This window comes from Branchiostoma floridae, chromosome 10 (genome assembly GCF_000003815.2).
Source record: "Branchiostoma floridae strain S238N-H82 chromosome 10, Bfl_VNyyK, whole genome shotgun sequence".
NCBI lineage: Eukaryota > Metazoa > Chordata > Leptocardii > Amphioxiformes > Branchiostomatidae > Branchiostoma > Branchiostoma floridae.
The window spans coordinates 20,462,150-20,484,229 of record NC_049988.1 but is presented as its reverse complement, the minus strand read 5'-3'; the positions used below and the strand labels follow the sequence as shown (position 1 = coordinate 20,484,229).

The 22,080-nt window shown below is 41.5% G+C and overlaps 2 protein-coding genes across 3 annotated transcripts in view; both read right to left on the bottom strand.

Annotated features, from left to right (window-relative positions):
- The window catches only part of LOC118423822 (kelch repeat and BTB domain-containing protein 2-like), a 37,064-nt gene extending 25,396 nt beyond the window's left edge, over positions 1 to 11,668 (bottom strand). The window contains exons 1-5 of one of the 2 annotated variants that reach the window (XM_035832089.1): positions 11,397 to 11,668; positions 10,488 to 10,748; positions 9,867 to 10,006; positions 9,516 to 9,725; positions 7,232 to 9,050 (exon numbers count right to left, since the gene is read on the bottom strand). In XM_035832089.1, coding sequence (XP_035687982.1) covers positions 8,168 to 9,050; positions 9,516 to 9,725; positions 9,867 to 10,006; positions 10,488 to 10,748; positions 11,397 to 11,651 — 1,749 coding nt within the window. In that variant the 5' untranslated portion in view covers positions 11,652 to 11,668 and the 3' untranslated portion in view covers positions 7,232 to 8,167. Of the gene's footprint in view, positions 1 to 7,231; positions 9,051 to 9,515; positions 9,726 to 9,866; positions 10,007 to 10,487; positions 10,749 to 11,396 lie in introns of those variants that run through there. The other variant, XM_035832090.1, reaches the window with a different exon arrangement.
- Positions 11,669 to 15,340: 3,672 nt separating this feature from the next.
- Positions 15,341 to 20,904, bottom strand: LOC118423827 (kelch repeat and BTB domain-containing protein 2-like). Its single transcript, XM_035832096.1, has 5 exons — positions 20,846 to 20,904; positions 18,391 to 18,651; positions 17,694 to 17,833; positions 17,339 to 17,542; positions 15,341 to 17,081 (listed from the first exon to the last, which is right to left on the bottom strand). The coding sequence occupies exons 1-5, from the start codon at positions 20,894 to 20,896 to the stop codon at positions 16,208 to 16,210; spliced, it is 1,530 nt and encodes a 509-aa protein (XP_035687989.1). The 5' UTR covers positions 20,897 to 20,904; the 3' UTR covers positions 15,341 to 16,207.
- Positions 20,905 to 22,080: the final 1,176 nt, after the last annotated feature.

Here is a 22,080-nt window from a genome sequence, read left to right as displayed (position 1 = left end):
CTCCTCTTTAATATCCAGCTCATCGTGGCTGATGATCTCAGTCAGCTGATTCACACTCAGGCTGCAAAACTCCTTGCTGGAGGCAATCTGTGGAGGCAAAGAGTACATGGACATAATTGTATGGTATTGTCAAAAACAATGTTTCATTGCTTACTACTGAAACATTAGCATCAAAAAGTGGGTTCCATTATACTTGTATTCCTTTTAGTATTCTGAGAACAGCTATGAAGGTTACAACATTTAAAGTTGTAGATGACATCCTTTAAAATTAGTCCCTCAGAAGTCAGAACACTCTAGTTACTGCAAATGCAGAAATGTTCAGGGTTTTCGCGGTGGCAGCTTCACCGCAAACTCAAAACCACAGCAAACATTTTACAACATCCTCCCCCCTGGTACCAACGGCACCCCCTTATTGCTAAATATACATTCACACAATGCTGACATGTTTGAGAAAGGAAGTACAATGTCATGTACTTACCATGGCAAAGACACACAAATACAGCATTTTTTAATGCAGACAATCATTTCTCCATACGACCTGCATTATTGCTTTTTTGTTCTGGCGCTATCACAAAATCAAAACCACCGCAAACACTCCATTTTCCTGCTACCGCAAAATAAAATCCCTGGCAACTTATATGCATTTTCAGTATAAGAGAAAAGAAACAGACTGTAAAGTGAAAAAGTTTGTCAAAGTTTTAACAAACCAGCTAGATTCCATAAACCTTGGTACACTTGTATGAGAAGGACATTATGAAATGAAGTTGTCGTGACCTACTATAAAAATACATGTATCAGGCCTACGTCAACAAAGTTCCTATGAATCAACTGGTGACAACGTTTCTGGACAATATCCACAGAGAAGACATTAGCAAACTTGTACAGGTCCACACAGGTGGAGCGCTCCACGTTCATGGCCATGTAGCTGCTGCAGGTGTCTCTCACATAGTCCAGTTGGAGGAGGTCGGCTGCCTGGTAAAGGGGCTGCACTTTGTCCAGGGACACATGGAGGGTTCCCGAGTAGATGTAACTAAGGATCTTCTCAAACATGCCTGCATCCAAACCCTGCAAAACAACACAACAGAACGTTTATCACGTAAGGTAGATGTACTATTATCAGGGTATATATATGTTATCTCCAAGCAGATCCTACGATAACATAAGCCAATCCACAGTCGTAGACAGGCTACACTATACATGTACTACCTAATCCTGCCGTAGGATTTGCTTGGAGATTTGGTACAGATTTAAGGTGAATGTCATATATCCTAATTTTTATCCCATTCTGCTACCAGTATTTTATCTATATTCTCTACTACTTCTTGCATGTATCGTAGTCTGTTTCCGATATTTGAAATAGATTCTGATTTTAAACTTCAAATACAGACTCATAGTGGTAAAGTGTGGCCCGCTATGTTGACCTTTAACCCCTTAACACAACCAACAGCATCAGTAAGTGGGGAGGGGGCATAGAGAGGATACATCACAGGAACAATTTTGGGAAAACAATGGATTTCCCTCATTTTACATGTTCTCTATAATGCGTATCATCTTTGAAAGTTCCCTGTTTCACTCTATTCTAACCATACGTCACGCCAACCCTACCTGTAAAACAACCGTCTTCTGCCGACTTTCCGCCATGTCACTTGTAAACATGGCCCTGAAGTAGGGGCTGGCCGCGGACAGAACAAGCCGATGGCAGGGAAACCGCCGGCCCTCGACTTCAAGGACGACATCCTGCAGTACCCCAGCCTTCTGTAAGTCGCTCACAGTTCCAAGAAACCCGTGCAGATAGCCCTTGTCTTGGTAGGAACGAGGACGAACTGCGCTGGTGTGGAGTTCTTGGTCTGCGGCAGCCATGTTGATGATGATGATTAACCTTAGGGTCAAAGTTTGAGTAGACAAACTCTGATTACCCACATAAGATCACAGTACATCGTTTTTCGCATATGGACGTTACATGGTTAAGGACCTCAAAGTGAGGAGGTTTGGCGCCTCAAAATTTATAACAAGGTGCATAAATAATTTAAAAGAATTAATTATGTTGAAGTAAAGGGTACAACCAACAAAATATCTGAAAATGGGCAAATGTTTGCTGATATGACTCGTTCTTTGATAAAACCACTTTGAATTGACACCTCACCGGATGTCATGGAATTGCAGGCAACGCAAAGGCATTTCCCGGTAAAGGTATCAATGCGCAAAGTCACGCCGGCCGAAGAAGCATCGTGATTCAACTTGAACAGTCTAAATATTGATGTATTCCTCTTCCATTCACCTCCCTGTTGTGCACGGAAGAACAAATACGGCCTTGGCATGTACTGTAACGCACTAGTTTATTTCCGAACTACGATCACACATAAATACTGTGTAAGAAAGTACATTTTACAACAATACCTAATGTCATGTAGTAATCAGATGTTGGGCCTGCTGGCATCTTACACTAGAGGACCCAATTTTACGCCAGTTTCTATTCTAAAAGATAATTCATCTTTGTTGTTATGACGTTACTGGATACGACGTCTTTGCATTGTTGTCGAGAGTAGATGCAATAAATGTGATAAAGTAGTGATTTTGTTATGTTGAAAAGGCCTCCAACTTTGAGAAAATTCCGAAAAGATGTTTTCATAGAAGTTATGATGACACAATTCACCTATGACCCTCTTCAAAGCAATGTTAGTCGTAAGACATGTACAGAAAAGAACAAAAAGACGACTCTCTTTCTACCAGTAAATATTTATTGTTCAAGAATTAAACAAAAGGATAAAAATTATATCTGGAAATACATGTATATAATCCAATGTGCCTAACTAACATACCTGTCACGCTATAAACACATACATTCTGCATAAAAAAACTGTATGTAAGTTGAATAACATGTAATTTAATGGTAAAAGTTCAATAAAGGATATAAAGTCTTAGTCATATTTAGTTCACTTGGACTCCCATAGACACACACACCCATTCACCCTCACTAAATACCACTATAGGGTCAACTAACTAGGATGTCAGTCAGTCTGCTTATTACTGCTGTTAGATTTAAGACATATAAGAAAAATGATGGAAGCATTCTTGTAAAATATCCAATTAGGTATTAAATCTAGCACTACAATACAAATCCCACTGTTGATACATTCAGCAAAACTAGAAATCTGAACAAAATTTTGCTGATCAGCCCTGCCCAGCACTACATACATCCTTAACCTGCACACTGATGACTAAAAGCATGAGAAACTATGTTTTTATGCCCCCTTAAGATATGGTAGGTATATACGTGCCACAGGCAAATGAGGACCAATTGCAGAATACTCTGTACTGGGTAGCGTTGCCTTCAAGTCCCTCCAGGCACCAGCAGACCTGTCATACTCAAATACCAGATATATGTACCCTTCCTGGGAGTCACTAGTACAGGTTAACACTATGTGCAGCTGGTTCTCCAGTGCGAAGAGCTCGGGAAAGTCATCAACATCAAGGTTTCCCGGGTTCGGCCTGCCTTCGAGTTTCTGCCAGCGATCTGACTCTGTGTCGTACACAATAGTCTGGGAGAAGTCAATATCAGTGCAGAAAATCTCCGTCCCCATGGCAACAGCTGTACAGACTTTAGGAATGTACCCTGGTGAGGTCCTCTTGCACCAACGGTCCTGGCTTGGGTCGTAGCGATGCAGGTCCGTGTTTGTGAGGATGTAGAGGTGAGAGCCACAGGACAATACTTCATAGTATCCGTTTGTAGGACTGTCAAGTTGCTGTGAACACTCCTGCCACTGGTCCGTGTGTCGGTTGTACTTTTTCATACATATTCCACAATATTCTAGATCCACAACAAGATAGTATAAAATTCCATCAACTTCAATGAGGTGATCAGCGCATGGGACATTGTTTTCTGGTTTACGCCACATAGATATTGAGGACATACCAGCATGTTCAAACACATTCCTCACATGGTTGTACTTAAACACAGACAAGTGATCGTCACTTTCTCGCTCATCATCATCATCATCATCATCTTCATCATCTTGGTCAGGAGTCAGGATGTAGATGTCGTTATCACTGGTGACTGTCAAGGCCGAGATCCTAGGCATGTCTTCTGGCTTGTAGCTGCAGCTGATGTACTTCCCTTCCCGAGGGTTCATGAAGAGGAGATCTTTATGACTGAATGGGATAAAATACAAAGTAAACTGTAATAGTGATGGACTGGAAACTCATGTTTTTTTAGGAATGAGGCGCAAATCACAGCATGCAAGAATATCATCTTTCAGGTACCCTCTTTCAGACATCTCTCAGGGAAATAGGACTCGGTATGACCTGGAATTAGGTAGAGGGCATATTTACATGACTGAGACTGTGAAAATGTGTATTTGATGACCTCAAAATGCGGAATGACATTGTGGTTCTAACCTAGAAAGTCAAACGAAAAAGAAGTATATACTGACTTGGCATTAAACAGCAGAACCATTTCCGTAGCCATCCCAAGCCTCGGCTTCAGGTTGGGGTTCCTCTTCTGTACCACATTCCTGATGACCTCAGAACTCCCAGGATGCTCCCTGACTAGGGGATGTTCCAGGATGGCTGTCGTGTCATCTACGGTCAGCAGGTTGAACCGGATCTGAGGGAGGATGCTGAGTAGGTGGTGGAGTCTGTAGGGTACAGTAATAAGCGTTGGGATAGTAAAGCTGACATCTGTGTAAAACATCAACTTGTCAAAAAATATGTTAATTTCATCTTAAAACTATAGGAGTACATCAAAACCCTGACACCCACCTGTCCTCCCTGCTGTGCTGCACCCATCTCACCACAGCCTCCCACACTGTTGTCTCCTCTTTAACATCCAGCTCATCATGGCTGATGACCTCAGTCAGCTGAATCACACTCAGGCTGCAGAACTCCTCACTGGAGGCAATCTGTGGAGGTGCAAAATAGATGTATATGTACCAACCAAAGTAAACGAGTGTGTCTTAATCATGTATTTATATATGACTTTGTAAGTTTGAATAAGCATACAAAAATGGTAAGCAAACTGCTGTGTATATATATAACCACAATTTAGCGTAACACAGTTTATATCAGTAGGCATGCAATGTGACAGAAGTTTTATTTAGGTAAAACTGCAACAACAAAAAAATTGCATGCACAATTTAGCTTAACTGACTTCATCATAATTTTCAAAATGTCTCATATTTTCCAAACTTGAGCTGTGTCTATATTACATAAAAATATGACATACCTCAATAAAACCTTCATTTCCTATGATACATCACAACGTTAATGTACTTTATGATCTCAATCCCACTATGTATACCATCAATACAACAGGAAAAAAAGATTGCTGTATTTTAAGATAATTTCCTAACTGATTATAATAATGAAGACTAACCTCAGTAAAGTGTCTAGCAATCCACTGCTGACATTGCTTCTGGACAATGCCGACAGAGAAGACATCAGCAAACTTGTACAGGTCCACACAGGTGGAGTGCTCCACGTTCATGGCCATGTAGCTGCTGCAGGTGTCTCTCACATAGTCCAGTTGGAGGAGGTCCGCTGCCTGGTACAGGGGCTGCACTTTGTCTAGGGACACATGGAGGGTTCCCGAGTAGATGTAACTAAGAATCTCCCCAAACATGTCTGCATCCAAACCCTGCAAAACAATGTAACAGAATAAAGATCAAACGTTTATCACATCAGGTACATGTACTATTAACAGGGATAGATTATCTCCAAGCAGATCATTCGATGGCATAAGGCAGTATCAAAATGATAGCCACAGTATGTACAGTCCTACACTCCTTTGCCAACTTTTGATATTTTAGTTAAAGCTACCGTATGATTTGCTTGGAGACTAGGCATAGTATGAAGGGGAATGTATCTCATGTATCTTAAATTTTCATGATAATTCATCCCATTCTGCTAATAGTGCTACCTTATCTACATATTCTCAACTACCTCTTGCATGCATAGTAGTCTGTTTCCGTCATTTTGAAACAATTCTTGTTAAAACTTTAAAATACAGACTCCTAATGGAAATATGAGGCCCGCTAAGTTGACCTTTAACCCCTAAACACCAACAGCATTAGTTCAAGGTAGCAGAGTACAGTTTTCGGCCTATGGGGCTTCCTATAGTTAAGGACCGCAAGGTGACTGACATCGACGCGGACAGAATTATAGTAGGGTGCATTTGGGGAGCACGACAGACGAGTATGTTAAAGTCGAGGGTATGACGTACAAAATAACCAAAAACCAAAAAAAATTGTGTTTTTTAACATTTTGACGCCCTCTTTGAAAAAGGGTCATGCGGGGTCACCCGGAACTGCAGCCAACTCACTTAGACAGCCAGCTGTAAAGGTCACGCGTATTTATACAACAATAGGCCAAACTGTAAAATCTCATTCGTGCCATCTGAAAGCCGACATATTATGCTACCACACAGTTAAGTTCATCCCTCGCTTACATGTACTTTAAGGTATTTACGAACGATTGAAGATTTCGACCGCACTATGTTTTTACCCCTACGTCATTGACTGTACTCTGCCGCCTTAGTAAGTGGGGAGGGGGGCATAGAAGGGATACGTCAGCGAAATTTACATTTCTGGTTTGATTGTACAGTAGATTTCCCTCCTTTTACATGTTCACTATAACACGCATCATATTTAGAAGTTCCCTGTTTTACCCTATTGTAACCACACGTCACGGCAACCCTACCTGTAAAACAACCGTCTTCTGACGACTTTCCGCCATGTCACTTGTAAACATGGCCCTGAAGTAGGGGCTGGCCGCGGACAGAACAAGCCGATGGCAAGGAAACCGCCGATCCCCGACTTCAAGGACGACATCCTGAAATGCCCCATCCTTCTGTAAGTCGCCCACAGTTCCAAGAAACCCGTTCAGATAGCTCTCGTCTTGGTAGGAACGAGGACGAACTGCGCTGGCGTGGGTTTCTTTGTCTGCTGCAGCCATGTTGATGATGATGGTATGATCCAAAGGTCAAAGTGTAGATGTTGACCTGACAGACACTGAATACCCACATAATGTAGCAGTGTTCTACTGTCATCTCTCGGGATGGAAAGCTGCCTCTAATAAGATGTAAATGACCGATATCGATATCAGTATTGCTGGCAGGAAGGTTCTGTTCTACGTGCTGCGTGTGCATATATCTAATGTTATACAGTGATCAGTGTTGGGCATGCTGATGGCTTATAGGTACTCTATGTAAAATTAGGACAACAAAAAGAGGAGATTTTTGTACCATTTATTTACATCCGCATCCATGTTGATGATTATGGCCCTAAGGCCAAAGGTTAGATAGTTCAACACTACTTATCCAACTAGTTTAACAGTAACAGACATTATCTCTCGAGATCATCAGCCAATCATCACTACCCTGGGTACCATCCAGGTAGTAGTTCACTCTGATGTTTATACACTACATACTGTCGCTTCTCGCTCCAACTTTTATTACACACTTTATACAGTCGCTTCTCTGCTATTCCGTCCTGGAACCTTGACATCTCTAACTTTTGCACGTCCAAATTTGGACGAGGGTGCTGATTGATCTCAAGACATTAGCGAATTAAGGAATGGGTGCAATCACTTGTTCGACCAGGCATTCCAACACCCGAAACACCCTTCGCCCGCTTGCAGAAGAGGCTGTTGTTACCGAACAAGCACTCTAGAACCCATTCCTTAATTTGCTCATTACCTGGCATCACTACCAATTTTAATGTACAGTTCCCCAGATGGGTAGCAAACTACTACCAGGCTAAATCATCACCTTGAACCTTGAACGTGGACATCTTCAGAGATCATCACCAGATCTAAATAGCAAGGTAGATCTAACCTTCCAAGGTTAGTTTGGCTTACAGGTTACCTTCATCCATGGCCTACTATGGAACCAATATTATTAGAAGGAATAATTTTTGTAAACTTTTACCAAAGTACAAACTGTAATACAACAGCTATAAGCTATAACGTTGTTGTTGGCATCCATACAAATGCATGTATCAGAAGACAATGGTTGGCAGACAGTTACTCGTCGTCTGCCTGGCCTGCACGTGACTTTTATAACATTGTATTCTAAAATAAACTCGAGATGTATAGAAAATGCAGTTAATCAGTCCTGCCCTGTGTGTGTCCTTATCAACATCAACACTGAAAAGCATAAGAAATTATGTGTTTTTTAATATGTAAGATATGGCAGGTATATACGTGCAACAGGGCAACATGGACCATACGCAACACATCTTATATCATCAGGCACATTTGCCTTCAAGTCTATCCAGGCATCAGCAGACCTATCATATACATATAACAGATATACTATACCTTCCTGTAAGTCAACAGTACAGGTTAACAATATGTGGAGCTGGTTCTCCAGTACAAGAAGACTGGGATGATGATCAACAACAAAGTTTCCCGGGTTCGGCCAGCCCGGCAGTTTCTGCCAGCAGTCTGACTCTGTGTCGTACACCATAGTCTGTGTGAAGTTACGATCCGTGCAGAAAATCTCTGTTCCCATGGCAACAGCTGTACAAACTTTGGCGATGTCAATTGGTGGGGTCCGCTTGCTCCACTGGTCCTGGCTCGGATCGTAGGAATGCAATGTCTCACTTGTGAAGAAATAGATGTGTGAACCACAGGACAATGCAAAGAAGGATCCACGTTTGTTAATAGTTTTGTCGAATTGAAGCGGTGAACACTCCAACCATTGTCTTGCTTGCTGGTTGTACTTTCTCGTCTGCAACAAAGGCCGGCCTCCATTTTGATCAACAGCAAGGTAATACAAAGTCTGATCAACTTCAACAAGTAGTTCCTTGAGGAACTTGAAGTCATAGTGTTCCTTAGATATTAAGGACACGCCTACTTGTTCCCACATGTTTTGCTTATTGTTGTATCTAAACAGGGACAACTGATGGTCATTCGCTGCCTCTTTCGTTTCAAGGACTAAGATGTCGTTATCACTGGTGACTGTAATGTCCGTGAAACGAGGGATGTCTTCTTCGCTGTAACTGCAGTTGATGTACTTCTCTTCACGAGGGTTCATTAAGAAGATATCGTGGTGTCTAGAAAAGGAAAAATACATCACAAACTGTCAATAAAACTGGACTGGAAACTCATACCTTTCTATAGCCTATAGTATAGAAATGAGGCTGAAATCACAGTATGCACTGTTTTATAAAATCTTATTTTGTAGCCCCTTAGTAAAAGTACTTACGCCATTAGATAAATACCGTAGTACTATATCAGGAATTAGATTAATGATATTTCTCATTAATCTCCAAGCAGATCTTACGGTAGCATAAGACAGTATCAAAAGCTGCCAGAGCAGTGAAGCCGGCTTAGGAGTGTGTTTTGCTACATGGCAAATGTACACCTCTTGGCTAACTATACTCCTTGGCCAGGTTGGTACTATCTCATGCCATTGTAGGATCTGTTTGGAGATTAATTTCTCATATAGGACAACGAAAATGTGTTACAATTTGATTTTTCACTGCTTTTAGTACAAAGTCAAAAAGGTATGCACTTACCTCCAGGTCGGATTGTACATAAGAACCATTTCCGTGGTCATCCCGAGCCTCGATTTCAGGTCGGGGTTCTCTTTCCGTACCTCAGTCCTGATGACCTTAGAAATCCCAGGATCCTCCCTTACCAGGGGGTGCTCCAAGATGCCTGCCTTGTCGTCTGAGGTCAGCAGGCTGAATCGGACGTAAGGGAGGATGCTGGGTAGGTGGTGCAGTCTGAAGGGTACAGGGTAGCGGTAGGTTCAGCTGATTTTTCAGTAACGCAGTTGCATCAAACATGTTTCATCATTTATTTGCATGATTATTGCATGTTAAAACAACAATATTGACCTTCACAACATTCATAGCCATACCCACCTGTTCTCCCTGCTGTGCTGCACCCATCTCACCACAGCCTCCCACACTGTTGTCTCTTCTTTAACATCCAGCTCATCGTGGCAGATGATCTCAGTCAGCTGATTCACACTCAGGCTGTTGAACTCCTCGCTGGAGGCAACCTGTTAAAGTACAGAGTACAGGAAGTGTGGGACTGTATCTTGTTCTGACATTTAAGAATCTACACGTGTATATCATATGACAACTTGTATAATTTGATTTAAAATAAAAAAATAAAAAACCAAATGCATTATATCTGCACATGTATAGACAGTATAACTGCCCATCGGCATAACACACCAGTGTACATCACAGACACGCTGCACAGCAGCAACAGGTTACATTTGACTGAATGGCCTGGAACACCCAATTAACAAAAACTTAATCAGAGATGTTGCTTAATTGATTTTGAATCATTTTTCCAATGCTCTTTGTAAGGCTTGGTCTATTTTCCTTAGAATATTACAGTACCTTACTGCACGCTTCATTTCGCATTTCATATCATATAGTTTCTGTAGTTCTCAATTGCAGTGTATGCCATATGAATATGAAATGTGATTGTTACATCATAAGACACTTGCCTAAACTAATATGAAGACTGACCTCAGTAAAGTGTCTGGCAATCCCCCGCAGACAAGCTTTTCGAACATTGTCCATAGAGAAGACATCAGCAAACTTGTACAGGTCCACACAGGTGGAGCGCTCCACGTTCATGGCCATGTAGCTGCTGCAGGTGTCTCTCACATAGTCCAGTTGGAGGAGGTCCGCTGCATGGTACAGGGGCTGCACTTTGTCCAGGGACACATGGAGGGTTCCCGAGTAGATGTAACTCAGGATCTCCTCAAACACACGCATCTCCAAACCCTGCAAGGAAATATGATATCACAATGTTGTAACATTTAAAACATTAGGCCATGTTAGTCAGTTGAATTTTGAGACGATCAAGACAGTGTTACTTGGTGAAAAAGATCAGTGGGTACTGACATTATGTGACATATTGCTCGTGGTCAGTTGATCAGCATTTTTTCTATAGTCTCCAGTCCTGCATTTGTCCAATCTGGTCTAAATTCAAGATGAAAGAGTAATTTTAGTGTCTACCACAAGCTGTTGCAGGGAGTTCCGGTCTCTTCTGCTCCTATTCATGAGCTAGTGGGATCAAATTGCAATGATGAAATGTTGGGACTTAGAGTTTAAATAGTCTTTTGTTATTGATAAACCCAACTTCTCGCATGCAAGTGTCAGGTACAGTCTTGCAGTCAATTCCTTTGTTGTGTATAACAGTACTGGCTGACGCATAATTAGGCACAATTTGGTAGATTCAAAACTATCAGGTTTGAAACAGTAAATCTCCAAGCAGATCTTGCGTGGCATAAGACAGTGTCATAAGCTGGGGAAGGGGTTTAGCTGGCAGAGGAATGAATCACAACGATTTTACTTGTTCTCTGTAATACGTAGCATGCTTAAAAGTTTCCTGTATCACTCTCTTCTAATCACACGTCACCCCAACCCTACCTGTAAAACAACCGTCTTCTGACGACTTTCCGCCATGTCACTTGTAAACATGGCCCTGAAGTAGGGGCTGGCCGCGGACAGAACAAGCCGATGGCAGGGAAACCGCCGGCCCTCGACTTCAAGGACGACATCCTGCAGTACCCCATTTTTCTGTAAGTCGTCCACATTTCCAAGAAACCCGTGCAAATAGCTCTCGTCTTGGTAGGAACGAGGACGAACTCCGCTGGCGTGGGTTTCTTGGTCGGCGGCGGCCATGTTGATGACGATTGATGACCCAAGGTCAAAGGGTAGGTGAACATACACTGATTACCCACATAGTGTAGCAGTACAAGCGCTGCCATCATCTCTCGATCGCGAGATTGAAGGATGTCTCCATAAGATGAAAATAACCGATGTTGATATCTCTTATCAAACAACTGGTAAGAAAGTTCAATTTTTGGTGGAGTTAACTATCTTAACCCTATCCAGTCTGGGCTTACATGAATAATATAATAATATAAGTTTATTGCAAATTCTTGCCCGAGGGCTAATTGCAGTTGACAAAGAAAAAAGACAGACAAATAATGCTAAGTACTAAAACAGTATAGTAAGCGACTACTCCAGTCTAACTTAAAGATGTAACTTATTGGGTTGGACTTTCTTTTCTGAGACAGTGGAAGACGAAAGATCCCACTTTTCTGTAATGTGTGGGTTTTGTGACGTTAAAAGGAGAGTAGTTTTCTTTTTGTCTATAAACCTGGACATATTAGGATAGGATTTGGTGGCTTCTTTTACGAGCTTGATCTCAAAAGGGCCAGTTTGAAATAAAATGTGTTTCGTCTTCTACTACATCTAACGTACAGTATTTACAAGTTCTATAATAATAAACATTATTTGATTAGTTTATCATTTAATAATAAAGAAACCTCATAATAACGGCTAAGAATATGAACATAAGAATCTGCCCACTAGACATACAGCTCCACATTGTTTATTTCAAAAAGGGTTAATGACCAAAGTGTATAAATTATTCTACATTCATAGACTGGTGTACTGTTAATGAATATCCGTAACTCAACAGTTGGCCTCTCAGGGCTCGAAATACTGGCAGATATATCTGATGTCTACCTGCACCTAACCTGCACTGGTCCATGTACTGGGTTTTATACATAAATTTCCTATGATGAAGGTGCATGTAGATAATGTTATTAGCTGCATTGACTGTTACTACCTATTAAGTATAAAGTGATGGTTCCTGAACAATTTCAGTATGATCCATACTTCCTAAATTCAGAGTGGTGCAGGTAAAATCTGTCTGGCGCAGGTAATTTTCGATGATATTTCGAGCCCTGGCCTCTTCAGTAAAAGCCCTAGGCTCTGTGAGTCCTCTCCTAAAGGGCCTGACCAGTGGAGGGCTGCTAGAAGTGCAACATATTCAGGCTAACATATTACATGATTAAAGAAAAAACAATAGCAATAGTACACTGCAGCAAAAAATAGAATCTTAAAATATAACACATGTACAGTGAACTTTAAAATCAATGACAAGTGTGGTATTTGTTTATCACTGCTGTTGGTTTTAAGACACAGAACATCTCGTCGGTAGAAAAATATCCTTTGCCTACAAGAGAACAGTAATGTTTTTATATCAAAGATCAAAGTGGTACCTCAAAGTATTAAACGTACTAAAATGTTTCTCCCATTTGTGAGGGTATTCAGCAAAACCAAACATCTAAACAAAAACGTAATTTAACAGTCAAGCAGGGCAGTGCACTGTGGGTCCTTATACTGCATACTAACGCTGAAAAGCATAAGAAGTGAATCACTGTTTTTATGCCTTTTACAGATCTGGTAGGTATATACGTGCAACAGGGCACTGAGAACCACATGTTAAATAAGTCTTATTACTACTAGGCAGGGTGGCTTTCAAGTCTCTCCAGGCACCAGCAGATCTGTCATACACATATACCAGGTATTCTTTTATATACTCGCCATAACCACATGAGAACCATATGTGCAGCTGGTTCTCCATTACAAAAAGAGTGGGACACACATCAACATCACGGTGGTTTCCTGGGTCCGGCCAGCCCTGCAGCTTCTGCCTTTTTCTATAAAGTTGTCAACAATAATATTAACATAGACGCCAGCAATATTCTGAAGCCTGCCCAAGGGCGCACCCGGGGTAGTCACGACTTCAAATATCAACACATATTCGCACGCACCGATATCTACAAACATTCTTTTTTCCCACGCACAATTCCCGAGTGGAATGCCCTGCCTGGCACGGTTGTAAGCGCTCCCAACGTTGAGCACTTCCGTGCCAGGCAGGCGGCCTGCCCGCCCTAACCCGGGAGCCTCAGCTCCCCCCCCCCCCTACTTTTGCCCCTCGCGGGGTCATTTGGGGGTATCTTATGTAGATGTAGATGTGTCGTACACCACGGTCTGGGTGAATTCGCGATCTGTGCAGAAAATCTCTTTCCCAAGGCAACAGCTGTACAGAGATCACGAAAGTTTGACGGTGTTCTCTTACACCAGCGGTCCTCGCTCGGATCATAGCGATGCGCCTCCGTGGTTCTGATGAAATAGAGGTGTGAACCGCAGGACACTGCTGCACTGTAGTCGTATGAGGCATTGTCAAATTTCAGCGGTGAACACTCCAGCCACTGGTCTGTGTGCCTGTTGTACTTTCTCATCCACACACCTTCCCTTACATTTTCAGCAAGGTAGTATAAAGTGCGATCAACTTCAACAAGTCGCTCATGGTAGAATCTTAAATCCTTTTCCAGCCTAAGCCACTTAGATACTAAGGACATACCAGCATCTTCCCACACATTCTCAGCATGGTTGTACTTAACTACGGACAACTGACTGTTACTCCTTCCGAAAATAATTTCATCAGGGTGATTGTTACTCCCTTGCTCACGAGTCAGGCTGTAGATGGTGTTATCACTGGTGACTATGAAACTTGGGAAATCAGGAAGGTCTTTACGATCATAACTGCAGGTGATGTACTTCCCTTGCCGAGGGTTCATGAAGAGGAGATCACTGGAGACAATAAAATTAAAATACATCAGAAACTGTCACTAAATGGCCCCGGAACAGGCTAAAGTCACAGCATGCACTGGTGTTATCTTTAAAATCTAGTTTGGAGCCTCAGAAAAATGAAATTCAGTTGGAATTAGGCCCAGGGCATGACATGAGACAGTGAAAATGTGTATTGCAGGACTACAAAATGTGTAATAACCTTGTACAAGGATTGTGGACCTAGAAAGTGAAACTAAGAAGAAGTACATGTATATACTGACTGCGTAACGGACAGCAAAACCATTTCTGTTGACAATCTAAGCCTCTGGTTGAGGTTGGGGTTCCCTTTCTGTACCACGTTCCTGATGACCTCAGAACTCCCAGGATCCTCCCTGACTAGGGGGTGCTCCAAGATGGCTGCCATGTCATCTGAGGTCAGCAGATAAAAGCGGTTGTGAGTAGTGGAATAATATAATAATATAAGTTTATTGCAAATTCTTGCCCGAGGGCTAATTGCAGTTGACAAAGAAAAAAGACAGACAAATAATGCTATTAAAGTACTAAAACAGTATAGTAAGCGACTACTCCAGTCTAACTTAAAGATGTAACTTATTGGGTTGGACTTTCTTTTCTGAGACAGTGGAAGACGAAAGATCCCACTTTTCTGTAATGTGTGGGTTTTGTGACGTTAAAAGGAGAGTAGTTTTCTTTTTGTCTATAAACCTGGACATATTAGGATAGGATTTGGTGGCTTCTTTTACGAGCTTGATCTCAAAAGGGCCAGTTTGAAATAAAATGTGTTTCGTCTTCTACCACATCTAACGTACAGTATTTACAAGTTCTATAATAATAAACATTACTTGATTAGTTTATCATTTAATAATAAAGAAACCTCATAATAACGGCTAAGAATATGAACATAAGAATCTGCCCACTAGACATACAGCTCCACATTGTTTATTTCAAAAAGGGTTAATGACCAAAGTGTATAAATTATTCTACATTCATAGACTGGTGTACTGTTAATGAATATCCGTAACTCAACAGTTGGCCTCTCAGGGCTCGAAATACTGGCAGATATATCTGATGTCTACCTGCACCTAACCTGCACTGGTCCATGTACTGGGTTTTATACATAAATTTCCTATGATGTAGGTGCATGTAGATAATGTTATTAGCTGCATTGACTGTTACTACCTATTAAGTATAAAGTGATGGTTCCTGAACAATTTCAGTATGATCCATACTTCCTAAATTCAGAGTGGTGCAGGTAAAATCTGTCTGGCGCAGGTAATTTTCGATGATATTTCGAGCCCTGGCCTCTTCAGTAAAAGCCCTAGGCTCTGTGAGTCCTCTCCTAAAGGGCCTGACCAGTGGAGGGCTGCTAGAAGTGCAACATATTCAGGCTAACATATTACATGATTAAAGAAAAAAACAATAGCAATAGTACACTGCAGCAAAAAATAGAATCTTAAAATATAACACATGTACAGTGAACTTTAAAATCAATGACAAGTGTGGTATTTGTTTATCACTGCTGTTGGTTTTAAGACACAGAACATCTCGTCGGTAGAAAAATATCCTTTGCCTACAAGAGAACAGTAATGTTTTTATATCAAAGAAAAAAAGTGGTACCTCAAAGTATTAAACGTACTAAAATGTTTCTCCCATTTGTGAGGGTATTCAGCAAAACCAAACATCTAAACAAAAACGTAATTTAACAGTCAAGCAGGGCAGTGCACTGTGGGTCCTTATACTGCATACTAACGCTGAAAAGCATAAGAAGTGAATCACTGTTTTTATGCCTTTTACAGATCTGGTAGGTATATACGTGCAACAGGGCACTGAGAACCACATGTTAAATAAGTCTTATTACTACTAGGCAGGGTGGCTTTCAAGTCTCTCCAGGCACCAGCAGATTTGTCATACACATATACTAGGTGTTCTTTTATATCCTCATCATAACCACATGTGAACCAGACGTGCAGCTGGTTCTCCATTACAAAAAGAGTGGGACACACATCAACATCACGGTGGTTTCCTGGGTCTGGCCAGCCTTGCAGCTTCTGCCAGCAGTCTGACTCTGTGTCGTACACCATAGTCTGGGTGAAGTCATGATCTGTGCAGAAAATCTCTGTTCCAATGGCAACGGCTGTACAGAGATCACTAGAGTTCGACGGTGGGGTCCTCTTACACCAACAGTCCTCGCTCGGGTCGTAGCGATGCGCCTCCGTGGTTGTGATGAAATAGAGGTGTGAACCGCAGGACACTGCTGTACTGTAGTTGTATGAGGCATTGTCAAATTTCAGCGGTGAACACTCCAGCCACTGATCTATGTGCCTGTTGTACTTTCTCATCCACACACCTTCACTTACATTTTCAGCAAGGTAGTATAAAGTCCGATCAACTTCGACAAGTTGCTCATGGTAGAATTTTATATCCTTTTCCAGCCTAAGCCACTTAGAAAATACTGAGGACATACCAGCATCTTCCCACACATTCTCCGCATAGTTGTACTTAACCACGGACAACTGATTGTTACTCCCTTGCTCACGAGTCAGGCTGTAGATGTTGTTATCACTGGTAACTATCAAATCTGGGTAGTTAGGAAGGTCTTTACGATCATAACTGCAGGTGATGTACTTCCCTTCCCGAGGGTTCATGAAGAGGAGATCACTGGAACTGAAGACGATAGAATACATTAGAAACTGTCACTAAATGGCACCGAAACAGGCTAAAATCACAGCATGAACTGATGTTATCTTACAAATCTAATTTTGGAGTCTCAGAGAAATGAAATTCAGTTGGAATTAGGCCCAGAGCATGTTTACATGACATGAGACAGTGAAAATATGTATTGCAGGACTACAAAATGTGTAATAACCTTGTACAAGGGCTGTAGACCAAGAAAGTGAAACTAAGAAGAAGTATATACTGACTTTTCAATGGACAGCAGAACCATTTCAGTTGACAATCTAAGCCTCTGATTGAGGTTGGGGTTTCCTTTCTGTACCACATTCCTGATGACCTCACAGCTCCCAGGATCCTCCCTGACCACGGGGTGATCCAAGATGGCTGCCGTGTCATCTGAGGACAGCAGGTAGAAGCGGATGTGAGGGAGGATGCTGGGTAGGTGGTGCAGTCTGTAGGGTACAAGAGGTTCACATGGGGGTGTTAAACTTTTAGACATTGCAGAAGAGAATTTAAAGATCTTGAATCTCTAGGAAAACTGATAAAAGTCACTCGTCAATAACTGCAAGCTTCTGCAGTCATACATGCAAGTAAAACACCCACCTGTCCTCCCTGCTGTACTGTACCCATCTCACCACAGCCTCCCACACTGTTGTCTCCTCTTTAACATCCAGCTCATCATGGCTGATGATCTCAGTCAGCTGATTCACACTCAGGCTGCAGAACTCCTCACTGGAGGCAACCTGTGAAGGTACAGAGTACATGTACCTAAGTACTGCAGAAATGTGTGAATTAATCTTGATATTAATCTGACATATAAGAAACTACATGTGCATACAAATATATGCTGATAAAAAACAAGCAAGCACTCTTAATCTCTACCTGTATAGCCAGTATAACTGCCCATTGGCATCTATAATTCACCAGATAAGCAGGCACACGGCACAGAAGAAGAAGTCAGCTACATTGAATGACAAAACCACTGCCTACAAAAATGCTGACAATGATGTAGGTTAATTGATTTTGAACAAGTTTTCTTTGATGTCTCCTTTTTCCAATACTTTTTCTTATAAGTTATATATATATGCTGGGTCTATTCTCAAAATATTACAAACCTCGGTGCAAGCTTCGTAAGTTCATTTCTTATATCATGTCATATAATTTCTGAATTTCTTTAAATCTCCATTGCAGTTTGTGCAACATAAATACAATTTATGGCACTTGCCTGATGCATCATGAAGACCAAGGAGGTTAAAGAAATATATAAAAAACAATGTTTAACCTCCTTACAAAAACAAACCTCAGTAAAGTGTCTGGTGATCCACTGCAGACAACATTTATGAACAATGTCCACAGAGAAGACATCAGCAAACTTGTACAGGTCCATACAGGTGGAGCGCACCACGTTTATGGCCATGTAGCCGCTGCAGGTGTCTCTCACATAGTCCAGTTGGAGGAGGTCGGCTGCCTGGTACAGGGGCTGCACTTTGTCCAGGGTTACATGGAGGGTTCCCGAGTAGAAGAAATTCAGAATCTCCTCGAACATACCTGCATCCAAACCCTGTAAAACAATACAACACAACAGTGTTTAAACGTTTACCACATATGATAATGACTGCCATGGCCTACATACAAGGGAAATACAACATTACCATTGTTACCATCAATTTGACGGATTTCTTTAATAATATAATGAGCGTCAAATCATCCCCTTTTGCACAGCTATTTTATCTACATAATCTCTACTACTTGCTCAGAGTAATATGTTCTGATAGAAATTGACTTTTTGAAAATGCCTTCTCACAATAATTTGTGACCAGCAAACCTTTAACCTCTAACGTAAGGTTACCAGTTTACGTGCAGGACCAGTTTACGGTCACTTCAATGGGCGGTGCAGACTTCGAGGTGAATTGTGAAAAAGAAAATTCTCTTCAGTAGGCAAGAAGTACGTCTATAGGATATATGTGCATGTATCTTATTTATGATATATGTTTGCATCAAGCAAAGCAGCCGACTAAACATTTGAAAAGCCTGCCAACAATTTAAATTGACGATTTATGATCGTAGAACACTGTTACAGATGGCCCGCTTTGATCTTAATTCTCAACCGCTAACTTCGTCCCCTCTTTCTAAATCCTACAAACTCTATATCAATTGCAAAATCGTCTGAAACCAAACCTGCAGTTCTTATCTCAAGAATTCATGGTGATTTTTTGTATGTTATCCAAAAGAAGTCTTAAAAACTAACACGAAAACAAATGACTGTCGTCGCCGAGCCGGTAGTTTTCGAACGCCATGTTGTACCACGTGAGTATGCAGTTCATAGCTTGTGCATTGGAGGGCAGGGCAAAATCGCTAAGGGGCGCTGTTTTAGCCAAATTCATGTGGGGAGGGCACGGCATGAGGAAGCCAACGTATACTGAACGCGTTTCAAGGCCAATAACTATCTATACTCTTAATAAAAAACATATAAATGCGTCGTCGACGTCATGAGTACCATTGGGCAAGTTGTGGAACAGTATGGTGCTAGGAGTGGCGTTCTGTTGGGGCAAAGATGACCGACCGGTACGTTTAGCGGCGATGCAAAGTGCACGGCATGGCGTCGATGTAAACAATCATCCACCGTGTTATCTCAATGAACTACTTGGGGAACTTTTTATGGGAAATGATAAATTACATGACCTTTAGAAAAATAACCACAGGGAGAAACACCCAACTGGTCAACTCGGACCACCCATGTACAAGTCGGACCAAATTACTTATCTTTTAAAAAAATTGACATTTCTTGGTACATTTGTACTAGTATTATAAAGATTGTCCCCAGCTGCTAATATTAGAACTTCAGAAGTCTCCTGGTCATACAGAGTGGCGGTCCTTTGATCTAGTATCATATGTGCCGCGGGAGCCGGCGATATTAAAACAAAGTGGACACGGTCGGCTTGAAAAAAAATTCTTAATTAGCAATTAATCTTCAACAAGAATGACCCATTCTCTGATCAATACCCACATCTTATTTGTCTAAAGCTATTCCGAAGAGCAAGAAATGATAAAGTTTACTACTGTCCTCTATTAGAAGCGCCTCACATATATCCACGTGTCCACACACACTGCGTATTTCGGGGTCAATGACCTAATGTGCGCCGCATGGAATGCCGAAAAGTTCCGATGAATTACACAATCCAATCAATCCAACCTACAGTTTTCTCATTTCAGAGTATATACATATAAAACTAGTGTTGGGGATTACATTTTCGAAAAAAAATCAATGAAATAGCTGTCGGGGGGATGGTCCGAGTTGTCCCGGCAGATGGGCCGAGTTGACTGGTCCGAGTTGGTAATGGTCCGAGTCGTCCGACATTCCCGTAAATTGGTCACCCTGAAAGAATTTTTGGCTGCAGGCTTGTTTATTGAAGCAGCTCGCACGGCGATAAATCCAACTCAGAAGAAATATTATACCACACAGAAGTTGAGGCAGACCGACTAAGATATCTTCCAAAATGAGAGTTTTTCATTCCTGCCTGCGCGATTTCCGTAAAACTGCGTTGTTAACAAATCGACCGTAAACTGGTAACCTTACGTTACCTACCAAAGCGGTTGCCAGTAGGAAGTGGGGAGGGGGGCATACCGAGGGACAAATCAAAGGAAAGTTGAACATTTGTTGATTTGGGTACACAAAAGATGTTCTATATAATTCGTAGGCTCGTTAAAAGTTCCATTTCTTACTCTTTTCTAACCACACATCACGCCAACCCTACCTGTAAAACAACCGTCTTCTGACGACTTTCCGCCATGTCACTTGTAAACATGGCCCTGAAGTAGGGGCTGGCCGCGGACAGAACAAGCCGATGGCAGGGAAACCGCCGGCCCTCGACTTCAAGGACGACATCCTGCAGTACCCCAGCCTTCTGTAAGTCACCCACAGTTCCAAGAAACCCGTGCAAATAGCTCTCGTCTTGGTAGGAACGAGGACGAACTGCGCTGACGTGGGATTCTTGGTGTGCGGCAGCCATGTTGATGACCCAAGGGTCAAAGGTTAGAAACGGTCTACACTGATTATCCACATAGTGTAGTTGACATTGATGTCAATGGACTAGGTAGGTAGGAGGAGCACCATCATCTCTCGAGATGCAAGGATGTTTTTGTGTACCGTCATTACGAGACGTGAATAAGAATTTATATCTAAACTTCCATGGTAGGTTTGGCTGGTTGATTGCCTGCATTTAAAGCCTACATTTGAACTACCGTTATACCTGCCTTCGTTAGTTGGTCTTCAAGTCATAAATATTTTACTGTGAAGCTCTCCAAAGAAAAAAAAGTAGACAAAAAGGATGGCTCTTTCCATCTGTAAGTATTTATTGTTTAAAATGACACAATCCTATACAATATGGAAACGTTTAAACTGGCATAATCTACAGGAATTTACATAATGTCATCTGACTTCGTCAGCGACAGGTAACAACAAACAGCAAACAGATTGTGCCACTGTCCTTGTCCTGAAGGTTCTGACCAGTGGAGGGCTGCTGGAAGTGCACCTCAATAAGTCGGGCTTACATACTAGTGTTAAGTGATCAACAAATACGACATTAATCACACAACCGGAAAAAATCTCAGGAGCTTAAAATAGACCAAATGTGCAATAATTACAAAGGTTAATAAAATGTAATACTATACATTGTCTGTTAATTACTACTGTTAAGGTTTTAGACAAAGAAACAAGTGCTAGTTATATAATTCTCCTTATCAATAAGAAAAAAGCAACAAGTTTTGTCAAAGATCAAACTGCTACATCAAAGTACAAACTGTACAAGGTCCCATCAATTGTAGGGGTCTTTGGCAAAAGTAGAGATATAGCCAAATGTTGTGTTTGCGATTTTGTGGGTCCATGCCCTCCATATTAACACTGAAAAAAACGTAAGTGGTATGATTTTGTGCTCCCATATAAAAATAATATATGATTGAGCATGACTTCGCAATTGACCTGTTCAGCAAA